Source organism: Aethalodelphis obliquidens, unplaced genomic scaffold (assembly GCF_003676395.1).
Source record: "Aethalodelphis obliquidens isolate GAN/ISIS:26980383/991018 unplaced genomic scaffold, ASM367639v1 scaffold79, whole genome shotgun sequence".
Lineage (NCBI taxonomy): Eukaryota > Metazoa > Chordata > Mammalia > Artiodactyla > Delphinidae > Aethalodelphis > Aethalodelphis obliquidens.
The window spans coordinates 5,866,004-5,883,999 of record NW_020838023.1 but is presented as its reverse complement, the minus strand read 5'-3'; the positions used below and the strand labels follow the sequence as shown (position 1 = coordinate 5,883,999).

The following is a 17,996-nucleotide window of genomic DNA, read 5'->3' as shown; positions in this document are numbered from 1 at the left end:
ATTTCCGAGAGGTTTTTGAGCCTCATAGTGTAGACTGTAGACTAGCAGTTTTATGTGTAGTAGAACAGGAAGGGGACGAATACAGTGTCCGTGGGGGTTTTTTTCCCCTAGGGCTGAGGAAAGGAGAGGGACAGCTTGCACACAAGTGCATTCTTTCTCTGTCTCTCAGTGTGGTGTGTGTGTGTGTGTGTGTGTGTGTGTGTCCAGTTTCACTCATCTCACGGACCCACAAATCCCCTAGAGAGAGGCAGCCACCCGAGCCGATCAGGACAGCAAAGCCAGCTCCAGAAAGACTCCACTTAGAGTGTCAGAAGCCCATTACATTCTAATTGAAACAATAAAATACAGGGCCAAGAGGGTGGGAGATGGAGGCCAAAGCCTTCCTACCCAACCTGGTTATAAATGATTGCCTGAAAATCTTCCCGTGGGGCCTTGGGACCTCCTGTGTCTTCTTAGCACTTGTGGAATCAACAGGCCCTTGACATGTCATAACCAGATTGAGGGTCACAGCCTGGCCTGAAGGCTGCAGCCTGTCTAAGGTCCTTTATCTCCCCGAGCCTGACTTTCTTCACCTGTAGAGTGAGGCCGCGGGATCTACGTCCTTGGGTTGCTGCAAAATGGACAGGCTCTGAGCATGATGCTCAGCTCACAGTACTTGGTTAGTAATAGAGCTTATTGTTATGGCCATTGTGGTCTGTAGACTGAGTTAGTTGGTTATGCAGAGAAACAGAACCAATAGGAGATATTGGTCTCCAATAGGAGATGTATCTATAGGTCTGTCTATCTAAGGAGAGATGATAGATAGATAGATAGATAGATAGATAGATAATTATAAGGAATGGCTCACACAGTTTTGGAGGCTGACAAGGCCAAAGATCTGTAGTCATCAATCTGGAGACCCAGGAGAGCTAATAGTATAAATTCCAGTTGAAGTCCAAATCCGAGTCCAAAGGCAGGAGAAGACTGATGTCCCAACTCAAAGACAGGCATAGAGAGTGAATTCTTCCTTACTCAGCCTTTATTCTACTCAGGCCTTCAACTGACTAGATGGGGCCCACCCACATTAGGGAGGACAGTCTGCTTTACTCAGTCTACTGATCCAAACGTTCATCTCATCCAGAAACACCCTCCCCGACACACCCAGAATAATGTTCAGTCAACTGTCTGGCCGTTCCATGGCCCAGTCACATTGACACATAAAATCAGCCATCACAGGGTCATTGTGGTTTCCAGTTTACTAGGCGTTATGAGACGTTACAGACTAGTTTGTATGCGTCATCTGTTTTATTGCCCTTAACCCAAGTCCTCTGCCACCCTGATACCCATCTTGCCTGAGGTTCTGACTTCCATCTTCATGCAGTCAGAGGTAGCGTTGATTTCTTAGTCACATTCAAAGCATCACCCACCCCCACCCCCTGCCCCCGCCAAACTGTCAAGAGGGCCAGTAGTGGCAGAAATGACACGAGTGCAACTGAGAACACTGCGACTTCTCCCACCAAAGGGCTGGTTAGCAGAGTTGAGTCTTATCGCCACATAAATCCTCCTTTGTCCTTCTTTTGTCTCCTAACTTCTTCCATACATACTGATTAATGAATCGAGCATACCTGTTTAAATCATCCCATCTTGATTCGTATAATGGTATGCCTGTGAGGGTTCTAAAAGTTAGAAATGATTTAGTATTAGAGGTTTTGATTACATTGAATATAAAATCAAATAAAATGAGCAAATGATGAAGAGAAGAGGGGAGTGAGGTTTGAAATTAGCCTTATTTCCTGTATACACAAGAGGCACACTTAAGTTGGTCTTTATCTTGGCCTATTTTGGGAGTGATATATTTGGCTCACAACCAGGAATGGAAGATAAGCAAGGACCTCTACCCTCTAAACCAACCTCAGCATTATTGACATTTGAGCTGGTGAATTCTTTGAAGTGCGGGTCCGTCCTATGCATTCCAGGATGTTTAGCAGGGTCCCCGGCCTCTACCCACTAGATGCCAGTAGTAGTACCCCCGAGCTGTGACAACCAGAAATGTCTCCTGACATTGCCAGACGGGGGCAAAATTGCACCCAGTTGAGAACCACTGCTCTAGACATAGAACAGCTTTTAGACTGTTAGATAGAAATGTACTAGCTTTCTCTAGGTCAAACTTCTTACTTAGGGCACTTTGCATATAGGTCCGCGTCTGATGAGCATTCTTTTATACAAACACAGCTACTTGCCTTGTCTGCCACATTCCTGTTGGAGTTTAGGAACTTGCTTTCCTAACACATGTTTCGTATTGAGTCAGGAAAGCACTGTGGTGAGAACAGATCTGTGTTCCAGTCTCAGCTCTGGGCATTCCAGCAGGATGGCTGTGACAAGTTAATGAACTTAGCCTCATGTTTTCCAGGTGTGTTATGAGGATAATGCAATTGAGGCCTCAAAGATGGCAGTCGGGACTGTGAGTGAGTGCCTGTAGAACCTTAGTTGGCCATCGTAGCTGCTCAGTAAATGTTAGTTCTGCTTCTCATTGACTGTTATGTGGAGGTGGCTGTGGGTCTCACTCCTTTGGAATGTGCATCTCACCCCTGCTATGAATTGTCACAGTGCATTCAGGCCTACCCTGAAGTCCTCAACCACAAGTCACGCGAAAGACACTTTCAGACAGAAGATATGGCCCTTCTGTTGGAATGGAAGACACTAAACAACCCTCCTAAGAGATGAGGTCTTCTTTCTTCTCTTCACCCCTGAGGGGCGGGGCTGCCTTCACACACTATCTTTTCTTCTTTCCCAAACACACCCTTGCGACTGGAGTGAGGGGAGGTGGCACTGGACACGCTCAGTCCCAGGTCTGTTCTTGAATCCTCTACCAAGCTGGCCTTTGCCTCCCGGGCCAGCTTCTTCCTGCCTTTGAAGTGTCTGGTGTGAACTCTTCTTATCACGGAACTGCCTGTTGGCGTCTGCACTAACCTGGGTGAGAGTGGAAGCCAGCGTGCCTTGGCTGTGGCCTTGGCAGGCGAGAGGAGTGTTATCCATCGCTGGAGGGGGCAAAGGCTTGGCCTCGGGGCTGTGTTGTTTCTGCTTCCTGGCCCCCAGCTGTGGCATTAGTACATTGACCTCTTTGTATCTCTAGTTTCTCTAGGGAATTTGGGGGCGGCTGGGCAGTAATAAAAATAAGAAGCCATCACTTAGCGGATATTGACTACCTGCCAAACACCATGCAAAGTATTTTTTCTCTGAGCCTATTTCGTCATTACAGCAACCAAGTGAGGTGGGGATTATTATCGCCATTTTAAAGGTGGAGATGTTGAGGTCTGAAGAAATTCATGTTTTCAACAACATGTAGCTGGTAAGTGGTGAGCCTGGGATATCAACCAGATCCACCTGATTCCAGAACCCACAATCTTTAATCACTGGACCCTAATGTTGCCCTACTCATCCCGGACCCTGATGCTGTTAGACTAAAGAGGTGATTGGTTCCCAGAATGCCTAAACTAGTCATGTTGAAAAAAGATTTGAGAAAGAGCTTTTTTTTTTTTTTTACTGTTAGCTGAAAATCCATACACGGCCAGTTCCAGGATGCACATGTCCCTTGAGTAGTCCTTAGATGCAGAGAAAGAAACAGGAGCAGTCCTCTCTCTATATGCAGACCTGACTACAGGATTAAATCTCAACTAAAATTGGGTCTTAAATTAAGCCCTGAAAAAGAGAAAAATCTCTCTGTCTTCAGCATCACTGCTTTCTTCATTATTTCACAACTATTTACTAAACACTTTCTGCATACATGGCACTGCACTTTGCATTAGGAAGACATACAACGATAAGACATGGTACCACCCTCAAAAAATTTAGGAGGAGAGATGGATACATTAAAATAAAGTGTTCATGGTGGGTTTGGTGGTAAACATTTATGATGCCTTGCTGGCATCCAAGGGTAAGCTGTCAGCTGTTTTGAGAGAGAGAGAAGGCTTCATAAAGAATGTGATGCTTGAAGTAATCTTGAAAAACAGAGGAGTAGGTGTTCACTAGTGTTCCAGGATGTACAAAGAAGGCATCCTAGGCAGGAGGAAAGGTTGAGCAAAGACTGCAAATAACCTAGTACATATGAGGAGGTTGAGGGAGTCTGGGATGGTGAAGCCCAGAGGATGGAACCCAAAAATGGTGCTATCTCAAAGATCACACTTTTCCCTCTTTAAAGGGCCAGAGCCACCTACCATTTACAACAAACCCGTGGCCAACATAACACCTAACAGTGAACACCTGAAAGACTTCCTGCTAGATTCAGCAGCAAGACAAGAATGCCCACTCTTGCCACTTCTATTTAACATAATGTTGGAAGTCATAGGCACAGCAGTCAGACAAGAAAGAAAGAAAGCAGGAAGGAAGGAAAGGAAGAAGGGAGGAAGAAAAGAAGGAAAGAAAGAAAAGGTATCCAGATTGTAAGGGAAGAGGTTAAACTCTCACTATTTGCAGATGACTTGATACTCTAAACAGAGAACCCTAAAGTCTCTACACAAAAACTATTAGAACTAATGATTTCAGCAAGGTATTGGGTTACTAGATTAATATACAAAAATGCTGCATTTCTCTACACTAATAATGAAATACCAGAGAAAGTAAAAACTAATCCCATTTAAAATCACATCAAAAAGAATAAAATACCTAGGAATAAACTTAACCAAGGAGGCAAAAGACCTATATGGTGAAAACTATAAAATATTGATGAAGGAAATCGTAGATGATACAAAGAAGTGGACAGATATCCATGCTCTTGGATTAGAAGAATTAATATTGTTAAAACGGCCATACTACCCAAAGCAATCTACAAATTTAATGCAAATTCTATCAAAACACCCCATTTTTCACAGAACTAGAACAAATAATCCTAAAATTTATATGGAACCACAAAAGACCTAGCATTGCTAAAGCAATCCTGACAAAAAAGAGCAAAGCTGGAAGTATAACCCTTTCAGGCTTCAGTATACAGGCTTGCTGTATACTACAGAGCTATAGTAATCAAAGCATCATGGCATTGACACAAAAACATAGATCAACAGAACAGAATAGAGAGCCCAGAAATAAACCCATGCTCATACAGTCAATTAATCTTCAACAGAGGAGGCAAGAATATACAATGGAGAAAAGAGAGTCTCTTTAACAAGTGGTGTTGGCAAAGCTGGACAGCTACGTGTAAAAGAATGAAATTAGAACATTCCCTCACACCATATACAAAAATAAACTCAAACTGAGTTAAAGACCTAAATGTAAGACGTGACACCATAAAACTCCTAGAAGAGAACATAGGTGAAAGATTCTTTGACATAAATCGTAGCAATATTTTCTTAGATCAGTCTCCCAAGGCAAAAGAAATAAAAGCAGAAATAAACAAATGGGAGCTTGTCAAACTTAAAAGCTTTTGCACAGCAAAGGAAACCATCAACAAAACCAAAAGACAATCTACGGAATGGCAGAAAATATTTGCAAATGATGCAACCAACAGGGGTTAATATCCAGAATATACAAACAGCTCATACAACTCAATATCAAAAAAAAAAACCCAATCAAAAAATGGATAGAAGGACTAAATAAACATTTCTCTAAAGAATTCATACAGATGGCCAACAGGCACATGAAAAGATGCTCAACATTGCTAATTATTGGAGAAATGCAAAACTGCAATGAAGTATCACCTCACATTTGTCAGAATGGCTATCATCAAAGTATCTATAAATACTAAATGCTGGAGAGGGTGTGGAGAAAAGGGAACCCTCTTACACTGTGGGTGGAAATGTAAATTGGTGCAGCCACTATGGAAAAGAACATGGAGGTTCCTTTAAAAGAGGTCTACCATATGATCCAGCAATCCCACTCCTGGGTATATATATATATCCAGAAAAAAAGAAGACTCTAATTCAAAAAGATACATACACCCCAATGTTCATAGCAGCACTATTTATAATAGCCAAGACTTGGAAGCAACCCAAGTACCCGTCAACAGACAGTTGGTTTAAGAAGATGTGGTATATATGTACAATGTAATATTACTCAGCCATAAAAAAGAATGAAATATTGCCATTTGCAGCAACATGGATGGACCCAGAGAATATAATGTTTAGTGAAATAAGACAAAGACAAATACTATATGATATCACTTATATGTGGAAATCTAAGAAATAATACAAATGAGTGTATATACAAAACAAACAGATTCACAGACGTAGGAAACAAATTTATGGTTACTGGAGGGGAGAGAAGTGGGGGGGAAGGGACAAGTCAGGAGTATGGAATTAACAGACACAAACTACTGTACATAAAATAAGTAAGCAATGAGGATTTACTATATAGAGCCAGGGTATTATACTCAATATTTTGTAGTAACCTATAATGGAATATAATCTGCAAAAAAAAAAAACAAAAAAAAAAACGGAATCACTATGCTGTACACCTGAAATGAACACAGTATTGTAAATCAACTAGACCTCGATTCTAAAAACAGAACAAAACTATAAAGAGCCACAGCCATCTCATACCAACCGCCATTTTACATTTGACCTCATGTAGCTTTTACATACCTGAAGGTCTGATTCTTGTTACACATAACAAAAACCTCTAGGCAAGCGATAACGGCAGAGCCATCACTGTACACGTGACAGAAAGACAATGGTCCAAGCCTTATACTAGGCACATCCCTGCACATACAACCTAGTAAACAGGGGCCTCTTGCTCCCACATAAAGCCCAACTCAACCTGGTGACGCATTCAAAGGAAACATAAGTAACTGCAAAAGCATCAAAGAGCAATGAATACTGATTCTGTGGAAAGATGGGTCAAGGTAGTATTATGCCATCCGCACTCTTCTCTTTGGCCATCCCTCTTCCTAAGGGCCCACACATGTGGCAGCCATCACCCCAAATCTCCTATGTCACTCTACAAACCCCCAGGTTGTCTCTCTGTGGCCTCTACTCCTGCGTGTATTCAAGTCTTGTAGGAGTATCTCTGTTCTTTCTAACATCTCCATCTTTCCAATAGAAATTAATTTAGCAACCAGTTTTTTTCCCTGCCCACTAGGGCCCTTTGTTGTGCTAATTGGGCTTGTGGATAACCACGGAATCCTAGTTAGAAGATAGGAGAATGAGAAATACTCTGAATACTTGATATATTTATCCCTGTCACTCCTATATGTCACTAGAATGGGACAGACCTAGGTCTGAGTACAGATTTGACCTTCACTAGCAGTGTGACCTTGGGCAAATAATACTCCTGGGCCTCAATTTCCTCATCCACAAAATGGGGATATTCTACCTATTCCCAAGAACCGTACTGGGGAGCCACAGGTGAAAGACCTTTAAGGTCTAATAGGCTCAGCTCATGTCCATGGCTATAAATCTTATTGTATGCTAAAGTTAGACACATCTGCTTTCCATCAGCCTTAGAGGCTCATGTGGAAGACATGGTTATTTGGAGAAATAGCAGCTGTGATAAACCTAGTTATCAACTCCTGACTCAGGATCCAAAGTAGAGTAATTAATTTGTGTTTACTCTTTATTATCATTACTCACTTTTCAATTTTACTTTTTAAATTTAGGTTATTCTTAATAATTCTTTTCACACATTTTCCAGAGCTGATTTTAGCAAAGTCTGGGTAATAGTATATGGTATCAGATTCCTAGAAATCTGTTATTCCAGCTGTACTTCGCTTTTACAGGTCGGCTTGGATAAAAGATTTTTACTTGTGTCAGTTTCTAAGCCCCTTTAATAATACTGGACTGTTATTTCTTAACAAAATTATAAATATTTATTTTCTTAGTAGTATTAGTGAATGAAAATAACTGTGGATGCTTTAGTTAGTCAATGCTTATGGGTCAAAGCTGCACCCTGTGACCCTAACTTTTGTTGTTCTTGTGTAAAACATTATGACAACAATAATAAAAATCCTAAAGCCTTCACCTTTCCCTTACATTTCTTTTCTATACATATGTGTAAGTTTTGGATTGTAGTATATCATAACTGTTCACCATGTTGCTACATAATCATCATAATTATTACTTTAATGGCCATGTAATCATCCATCTGGTTAATGCACCATAATTTACGTAACCTAAGTTTTCAACACTAGGAAACTGGTTGTCTTCTAATTTTTCCACTATTATAAATAACCTCTGGGCTGCATATTTGTGCATATAGCTTCTTTCATTTTTTTAGAATATTTCTTTAGGATGCACTCCAAGAATGGGAACACTGAGTCAATGAATGTTTAAATAAATAGACATTATTTTTCCAGTTTACAATGCTATCAGCAATATATTAGTATTCTACTTTCATTACAACCTCATCAGTAGTGTATATTATTGTGTATTGAATGCACTTAAATAGCACCTTACTTTTGTTTTTGTATTGTCTCAAAAATAGTAAGTTTAATGAAACATTTGCTTATAAATTGTGCATTCTCTCGTGTTTTAAAAAGCCAGTTTTAAAACCTAGGTTTGTTTTTTTTTTAACATCTTTATTGGGGTATAATTGCTTTACAATGGTGTGTTAGTTTCTGCTTTATAACAAAGTGAATCAGTTATACATATACATGTATCCCCATATGTCTTCCCTCTTAAGTTTTTTTTTTTTTTAACATCAAGAACTCTTGCTGGGCTTCCCTGGTGGCGCAGTGGTTGAGAGTCTGCCTGACGATGCAGGGGGCACGGGTTCGTGCCCCGGTCTGGGAGGATCCCACATGCCGCGGAGCGGCTGGGCCCGTGAGCCATGGCCGCTGAGCCTGCGCGTCGGAGCCTGTGCTCTGCAATGGGAGAGGCCACAACAGTGAGAGGCCCGTGTACTGCAAAAAAAAAAAAAAAAAAAGAACTCTTGCTTACTCTCCATTGCCCAATAGTTCTGTGTATTAAATAAAGCTCATCTTGATAATCTTTCTGAGCAAAATATCCAATTGTGCTCTTTTATTAACTAATTAATGAGGACCTGTGTATAAGGATCTGTAGGGAATACTGAGATAAAATAAAAGGAAATTAGAAAATAAAGTTGGAAAAATTAGACAAATATATCTGTACTAGTATTCCCAAGGTCAGAAGCAGGGTTGCCATTCAAGTAGTTCAATCTGCTCAGATTTTAATGACTTTACCTAGTCACTAACCTGCTCAGCCAACCTGACTTTTCAACTAGCAAACTCAGGACCTCCACCCATACTGCTTCTAATATGTTTTTCTAGGCTTTATCCTGGGAAAGCTTCTTAATGAAGAATGAAACCCCCCACTATACCCTTACCCCAAAATGATTCCACACCATTCCCAGTCTGATCTTGTTCCAGATCAAGTAAATGCACAAAACCCCATAATGTATGACATGGTTTCCCAAACCACAGCCCCGTCATAGGGCTGAATGCCAGTTCCAGGGATCCAGTTTTCCCCATCCTTTCGTGCAACTTCTCCTATCCCTGAGATGGATATCTTCCACGCTCTGCAAAAAAAAAAAAAAAAAAAAAAAAAAGGAAGGACGTTCCAAGGATACAAGCCACCATAAGTTCATCTTGAAGTTGAGTCACCGTTACCTCCAATAGCGCCTTCTCTTTGACCTAAGGATGTTAAGGTTTGTTTGAATCGGATTATTGCTACATACCAGTATGTGGAAATATGCAGAAATAGCTCATCATGTTTTCTTCTTTTTCCTCTTGCAGCCTCAACTGAGGGTTCTCCATAAACGCGGTTAGCCTTCCAAGCTGCTGTCCTGCCAGTCGATATGAACATGGCCTGTTCCTCACAGAAAGACTAACTCATGGCACTGCCAGAAGATATCCTTGGAGCATTGACAGATTAACCAGATTAACTGAAAAACCACCCATTCAGTCAAGATCATGGGCTTTGGAACATCTTAGTTTGCTGTGGATTTTTAAATGAGGTGCATAATATACAGGGCCAGCTTGTTCCAAGTGGTCATTGGCAGACCATTAGCTGGAAAACTGCTTCCAGTTTTCATCACTGTGCATAACTCAAGCTCCCTTTGGGGAGCTGTCTGTGCCCTTCACTAGAAGTCCCGTTTTAGCATGGCAACTACTGGATTATTTTATTATGTGTGCAGACAGCATGATGCGTTAGAAAAAAAATTACAGCAGTTCTGCAATCTCAGTGGAAGTGTTCACAATATTATGCCCGGGTAGGAATGTAAACATGTCTCGGTTGTGTTAGTTATGACATCTAAAGGTATTCTGTCCAACTCTTAAGCACTTTACATGAGAACCCCCTATACCGAAACGAATCAGCACGTTCAGTACATGTGAGAAAACAAGTCTTTTCTTCTTTCTTATAAATCTTGTCCTATTTCTGGCTCAGACTGTCCAAGACGAGGCTCCACTCCTAGCATATACTCCGTCGTTCGTGGTAGATTGGTAAATATGGCCACAGTACTGTTAGACTTAACCTCTTGACACTTTAGTGAACAACTGGATTTCTTACAGCAGCAAAGGGAAGTAAAGGTGGGCCTGGGGAATGGTGGTCATTTAGCTCTAGTTTCCTCTTACCTGGGCACAACTTAGCACGAGCACATACACTCAAACACAGGAGGCTTCTACTTGGCCAATGTATGTAATCTCTCATTCTATAGAACAGTTCTTTCCAAAAAACCAGAATGGGGGTGTGGCCATATTTTAATCTTAGCATAGGTGCATTGATGGTAAAGACAGCAGAATGCAGTTTCCCAGGGTGTGGTCTGCCTTTATCACTTTGGAAACCTCTCTAGGTCAAGTTCTGATCACAATTCTTTGAAGAGAAAAAAACAGCAAGTGACCCCCTGCATGTCTAGAGAAGCAAGAGGTTCCAACCCCGCACTAGGTTTCTTCCTCAGAAGAGAACCTACTAGTCCTTTTTAATCCTTTCTGGGATTATACCCATAACTAATTTTTTTGTACTATGTTTTACAGCAAAGCACAGTCCTGGGAAACCAGTCAACCCAGTTATTGCTTGTCTTTAGGAATTAGAGAAATGTCCATATTGATTGACCCTACATCACGCTTTAGCATTATTTTTTGCCTGGAAATGTAAAGTTGACTGAATCAGAAACTCAGCCAAGTATGTTCTGTGTGCCCACAGTCCCAGCCTGAGACCAGCAGACATCGGAGACTTTTCTTTAAATACATGTAACAACCCTGGGGGCCTGCCAGCCCAAGCAAGCTTGGCATTTTAGAGGGTCACCAGACACACACTCATTGTCTGTTCTCCCCACATCTTGCCTCCCCTGGGGGTATCAGGAAATGCACAGCCCATTAGAAAACTACCCCACCTGAGATTTAACTTGACAGGGAAGGAAAGAGCGATCCCAATGTGATTCGGGTGCGTCACCCAGCAGGATGACTCACCACAAGCCTGCGGGCTGTAGTGCCAAAGAAGGGGGCTTCCAAGAGGGAACTCAGAGAAGCTCCAGTCGCCACCAAATCTGGCTGTCTGATGGGTCGGCATAGGCACCATCAGGCCCCCAGCAGACCGTAATTCTTTACAAATCCAGAATTAGGAAGTCAAACCCTGGCTGCCAACACCCCTGGACACCTCAGTCTCCACTGCCCATCTCCTGAGGTTCAATTCCAATTCCAGAGCTCCCTCCAATCTTTCATTTCTTCCCTTCTTTACTCAGCAAGTGTTTATTGAGCATCTGCTATGTGCCAAGCATTGAGCTGGGGCAACAACAGTGTACAAGGTAGACTCTCCCTGCCCTTATGATATCTCCTCCTCCCAAACACTTTCCCCACCCCACCTTTTCCACAATGAAAACTGAATTCAGACAGCATTCATCCCCTGCCAGAGCAACGTGGAGAAATGGACATGCACAGTTCCCTTGCCTGAGGAAGTGGACAGCAGAGAAAGAGGTAGTGGACAGCGTCAGGCCATGTATTTGCGCCCATCATGTACAGCCAACCCTCCCAGCACCCAGATTTAGCTGGTAGGAGCTACCCAAAGCAACTTACAGTTGCTTGATATCCACCCTGGTCACCTATATTCCCATCCTTTATGTAGAAACAGCAATTCATCATCATGCTGGATTCTCTGAAGCCCCAATTCTATAACTAGTCCCAGGGACACAAAATCAGGCCTGATGAATTCGAAAGAACTACTGCCAGGTGCTGAGATATTATCTGGGAATGAGTTCGTTTAGCCAGGGACATTCTGAGAACAACTGTTAACACCCTTGGAAAACTGGACATGCTTTGTGGTGCAGACAGATGTTCATGAAATGGTGGTGGTTCATCCTTACTGACTTTGGCTTTTGCAAAATATGTTACAAACCATTAAATAAGTACAGTTTCCTAGCTTTTTTTTTTTTTTTTGAGTCAAAAGTGTGCTGGACAATTATTTAAAGATGATGGGTAAAGATGGAGATAGGAAAGGGCAAAGATGGAGACAATGAAAGAGCCCCATTGAAGATGGCTTCTCTAAAAATGCCTTAATTCCTGGCACGTACCACATATTTGCATATGAACTACTGTTTTCCAAACTGTCGACCTCTGTTTGAAATCATCTGGGGGCATAGTTTTGGAAACGTGGTGGCATAAAATCTGAGCAGTCATGAGCTAAACCAGCAAAATGGAGAAACAGTTTCCTTCACAGCCTTGGGATTCTTTGTTCTGTGTTGACCCACAATGACCCATGGTTATTTCCTGCTGTGCTGAACCTTCTTGCCAAGATGTGTGTAGGACATTTTACTCCCAGAACCTCAGAGATGGCTGTGGTGAGTTTTGTTTAGTAGGAAGCAGGAGATGGGGAGGTAAGGGATAAATGCTTTGATGTCTAAGGGCTGTAAACTGTTGATGCATTTATTTTTCCTTTTACTTGAACCTGTGCTGAATCTTTTTATTAAAAGGCTGGGCCCCTCACTTGCACAGGAAAGGCAGTCTTGGGAAGGAACAGAAACGAATAATTATTAGACTCTCTTGGTTGCCAAGGGGATAAGTTTGTTCCAGCTCCAGAAGTGAATTTAAATACTCAGAGCATCGGTGGTTCTGCTAGGGTAAAAATCAAATCACTTGAGTAGTTTTAAGACATACCTAGGGGGACGGAGACCCTATCAGCTTTCTTGTGGGTAATGGTGTCTTCAATTCCCTACTCAGGCTCTGTGAGGTGTGTAACCGCAGCGTCCATTCCACCTCCCGATTACGGGGAAATAACCCGGGTCCCCTCCAGGGTCACTTCTCAGTTGCCCAGAGGCTAATAGTCCTTCATTCTGAGGTAATTCTGCCTCATTTTTAAACTTCAAGGGGAAAAGGAATTATCAACCTGACGTGAGAATATAAACGGAGGATTAAAACCTCTAATGGATGTACCCCCTTGTTACTTGCAAATTCTTCCTTTGTCTGCAAATGTCACACAATTGATTTTGGATAGGAACAATAAAAGTCTCACGGAAGAAAAGTTTTCAAGACCCCCTTAGCACTTTCGTTTTCCCAAAACCTCCTCTTCCAGTTCATTAGCAGCTTCATTCTTTGTGATATTTTCCTCTACGTTCTTTAGAGTAATTTTGTTACTTGACAACTAGACCTAAAGCTGCCGTAGTCTCTTTTTAAAAACCTAACCTTTGAAAATGACATCAGTTCCTTTCTGCCTTAAAGGCTGTTTTTATTGACCTCTCCCACAACCCCTTCCACTTTACTTTCTTGCGTTGTTTCGTATTCTTTTTTCTTTTAACCTCGTTCTTCTTTTCACATAGTTCCTGGTGTAGATTTCAAGTATTCTATAAAGAACTCAAACAGCGAAACATAGTCATCACCTTTTTTCCCCAGGACTGACTGAGAATTCCTTCTTAAGTTTGATCTTGGTGAAAGCTTGGTGCCCAGACAACACTGGGACAGGGATTCTCATCTCCAGGGGGTGGCCGGTCAGTGCCACTAATCAAAACAAGGGGCATGAGATCAGGAGGGAGGACAGCCCAGGAGATGCAGCCGCTCAGGGCACAGCTGGGGACTCGGTTTCAAAGACAAGTGGGTCCTGCCCCTTGGTCTCCTTAGATGTACATCTAATCCTGTAGCCAGAGAACTATCTTATGAATTCTGCTTTATCAGTGTGGATGATTCCTGGCTCCACAGCACAGCTTCAAGGTCAGGGAGCTGTGTTTCCATTATTTTGCTCTGGTGACGTAACTCTAGTAAGGAGACAGGGAGCCTTCTTTTGAAGGCGAACCACCTGTGGGAAGCTTGAGGAGAAATTAGCCAAGTGCCCAGGGAGGTTACACCAGCCCTCAAAAAGAACAAAGTAGAGCCTTCCCTGGAGATTCTCATTTGGGAGGATGGCTAGGAGGATGGTATCCTGGTTTTCTTCTGCCTATCATCTTGGCCCTGCAGGGAAGATTCTGGGAAAGTGGGGCAAGCACTACGATCTAACATTCTTAGAGTGAAAATCGGCCCGTGACAAATATAGAGGAGAAGTGCCTTTGAGTATGGGGCTAGTTTTAGGCCTCCTGGTCGGCAGAACTGACTGAGAAATTACTTCCGCAGCACAGCAGAAAAGGGGTATAGAAGGCCTTGTAAATCTGAAGCTTCCATTCCACGTAGGGCTGTCTTCAAACCTTGCCGAGCTCCCAGTATTCTTACTTCAGAGCCTCCTTCCACAATTATATCAGGCACTCGAAGGCACCAACAACATACACCTCATAAAATTTCAAGGGAACCGTACGACTTGCATTGAGTTGCAGGTGACTGCCTGACATTGTTACAGATACTTAAACATTAATTCTGATTATACAATATCCTTTTCATATTTGGGAGCCGGTGGTTCAGGGGTTTCATTGCTTGTTTTGTTGTTGTTGTTTTCCAAACCTCAGACATTTACAGAGCCTTAGAAAGGCTCTTAAACCCAGGCCTTTTTGCCTGAAGTGCAGTGATAGAAGCAGCCGTCTGACATAAACAAGGAGACTTAAATTAAGCCAACATAGGAGATACTAACACCTGAAATCTTTAAGGCACCGAAGACCCTGCTGGTTGTCTTCTGCATCGTTTATAGCCTTTTAAATTTCAATCATCTGGATCAAAGGAAATAAACAGGCTGCTTTCACGTGGCCCTGGCATATCAGCACACACGCAGCTACTACACGTGGAACTCTAAGCTGGGCTGCCGTGCCAGAGCACGCAGACCTGTTCTGTGTGGTCATATCTATTCACCACCACCGACCCCCATGTCCTCTGAAAATGTACTCCAATGCTTTACTCCAAGAAAATCCTAAAATGAGACCCTTAATATTTAGATCATTACTTCTCTCAGGGTGGGGGAACTGATTTTGTGACATAACCTTGAAGAAAAATCACTGGCCATTAAACGCCTTGGTGGTTGCCCCTGTTCCATTCCACAAGCTGACGCTGGTCTTCTCCCATCTCCCCAGAGGTCAGCCTGGCCTCCCTCTCAAATAGCACAAACATCGTAAAGACACCTTTTGAAGCTCTGAATAGACTCCCTATTCAAGCGTAATTCCAGTAATGTGATTTGAATTGAGTACCACCTTGGTCCTTGATGATATGATTCCCTAGATCAATTCTAATTCTTTATATGTATTTTCAGTATGTTTTTGTTAACACAGTCAACTACATTTATGTGTTTGCATTGAGAGCTACCCGCTAACTCTGTTGCAGCTTTTGACAATGCCTATACCTAGTTCCCGTTTGATGCATTTGAGAGGAGACCAGAAATGTTTCCCTGCATACCAGCTGCAGAGGTTTTGAAGTACATAACCATGTTCACTTTCACATCAAAAGGCCCCTGTTTATAGGTGGAAAATTTAAAGAGAAATGGGGGGGCAGGGGGAGTAATTCATATTTGAACACTGGAACCTTTGTCTTTTTCATTATAATTCCACTCTCACCTCACATTACCCTTCTCTTTCTAGAAGCAGTAGCCTCTTCAGTGAGTGCTGACCCCCACTTGGGGTAGTCAGGATTCCACTTGCTTAAATTCACTCAAAGGAAACTGGAAGCCTCTCTGGGGCTCTGAATGATTCCTCCAACACTACATTTCCTTCGCCAGTAGAAAAATGCTATCCTTACAAGGCCATGTTTGAGGAGACCTCTGTTTAGCTAGTGAACGTTCACATTACAGAGAGCTGAATAATGCCAGGTTCTTGACTTTGCCCTGTAAGTCTCAGTTGTGATTGGCACAGAAGCAACTAGTCTGCTGAAAAGCCAAACCAGCACAAATGTTTTGAAACGAATTCCACTAAAACTCTCGTTTCACTACGTCATACTTGCTGTAGGTCCAGTTAATCCGACTATTTAATATCATTAGTCGCCAAATTAAATAGTTGTACCCAAATTTCAGAAAATATCAGTATCGTAACACAATTACGTATTAGCAGTCAGAAATACCTGAGAAAAGAAAATATTGATCTGTTGTGGTTTCTGTACTTGAGTTATTCTTAGGGCTCTGTGGAGACCGGCACTGCTCTGATAAAGGGGAAGATGTTTTGAATTCAAGAATACTTGAACTCAAGAGAAATTGCCCATCTCTCTGGGCCTCTGCTCATCCGTTTGGGATGCTACCTGTTCCGTTTTAGCAGACAGGGTTGTTTGGAGGCCAAAACGAGCTAAGCGGAGAAGCTGTCCTGTACCACCAGTATCTGCGTATTCATCATAGTGAGCAGGGATATGGGCTTTTATCAGTGAGTCCTTCCCCTTAGTTTACGCCTTTCCCTATAGCTATTATTACTGAAAGTCCATTCTGGGATTTTAAAAAGTAAAATGATAAAGTATCAATCAACCTTTTGTGGGGGGTACAAAATTACTTTATTTGAAGGAATGATGCTAAGGAAGGAACTTAAGTAGTTGTTTTTGTACAACTTATAGAAAAGGTGAAGGTAACTCAAACACTTTGTATGTACACACAATACCTGGGGGCTGGTCTGAAGAGCCCATGGCTAGGGTGTCCATTTATCTCCACCTTCCAAAGGTTTAGAGCACTGTGACCAAGCTGAGAGAGAGAGGTTTGGGCTGGGCTTAGTGCAGGTGAAGATTGCCAATCCCCGGGTTGAAGAAGACCAATGAAGTTGACAAATTGAGGGTCACGGGAAGCAGAGAGCCACATTGAACTTCCTTTATGAGCTTCTGTACATTGGTCTTTGCACTAGAAAGAAAGAGGAAGAAAAATCACACAATGTGAATTGAATATAAAACCAGTGCTCTTGATTGCATTTGAGGGGAAAAAATCTGACCAAGAAAAAGAATGGTTCACTGTTTTACAAACGCTAACAAACATGGCTATAAAAGCACATTTCATAACACAAAAGCCTATGTAGAGGGTAGACATTTTTATAGCTTCCTTAAGTGAGTAGTTAAACCAGCAGTCTGAAATCTCTTAATCCCCTAATAGTGGTTAATTAAATAAGTATTTTCCTTATATATTGCCCACAACTGTGGGGTTTTTCTCTATGCACCCTAGAAGAATTCCCAAGACTAGACTTAAGGAGGACACAAGCTGGTTATGTAGTAAAATAAGGTGCCTTTTCTGTTGGATGTTCATTTTAGTTCCCTGTGTCCCCAGGGCATACAATGTTTAGAAACTTTTTTCTCTAAACATAAGAATTATTGCACACCACAATTTTGAACTACCAATTTCCATATCTTAAGCAGCTATCAACTTGCCAATTCCCTTTAGGTCTCCTTTACATTTTCTTTTAATGTTTCCTTGCGTTTTGGGTTGTGCTCAAAAAGACTTTTGGGGGAGGGGCATGTTTCTTTTTAAATTGATAGAAATGAAACTGTACAGATTTTTGCTCCCTTGTATCTGTGAGCATGATCTCTATCAGTCTTGAAAATCTGCTTTATCATTTTGTATATTTGACTATTTTGTATTCAGCATTACTTGATTCCTTACGTGCATGGCAATGTATTAAAATGCGGGATTTCTATTACCGTGTAAAAGTGTTTTGATTCTGATTTTCAACATATATCCTTGGGAAAAAATCACATTAAACTTTTCTATTTTCTTCAGCTCATCAGCTTGTCAGAAGAAAAAAGAAAGTTAACAGCATTTCACTTTCCCTGTGTTAGCTAA

The 17,996-nt window shown here is 41.9% G+C and overlaps 1 protein-coding gene across 3 annotated transcripts in view; it reads left to right on the top strand.

Moving 5' to 3' along the window:
• SAMD12 (sterile alpha motif domain containing 12) overlaps positions 1–17,858 on the top strand; it is a 410,733-nt gene extending 392,875 nt beyond the window's left edge. For all 3 annotated transcript variants that reach the window (XM_027092573.1, XM_027092572.1, XM_027092569.1), the window contains exon 5: positions 9,659–17,858. In XM_027092573.1, the coding sequence (XP_026948374.1) occupies positions 9,659–9,681 (23 nt within the window). In that variant the 3' untranslated portion in view covers positions 9,682–17,858. The remainder of the gene's footprint in view (positions 1–9,658) is intronic.
• Positions 17,859–17,996: the final 138 nt, after the last annotated feature.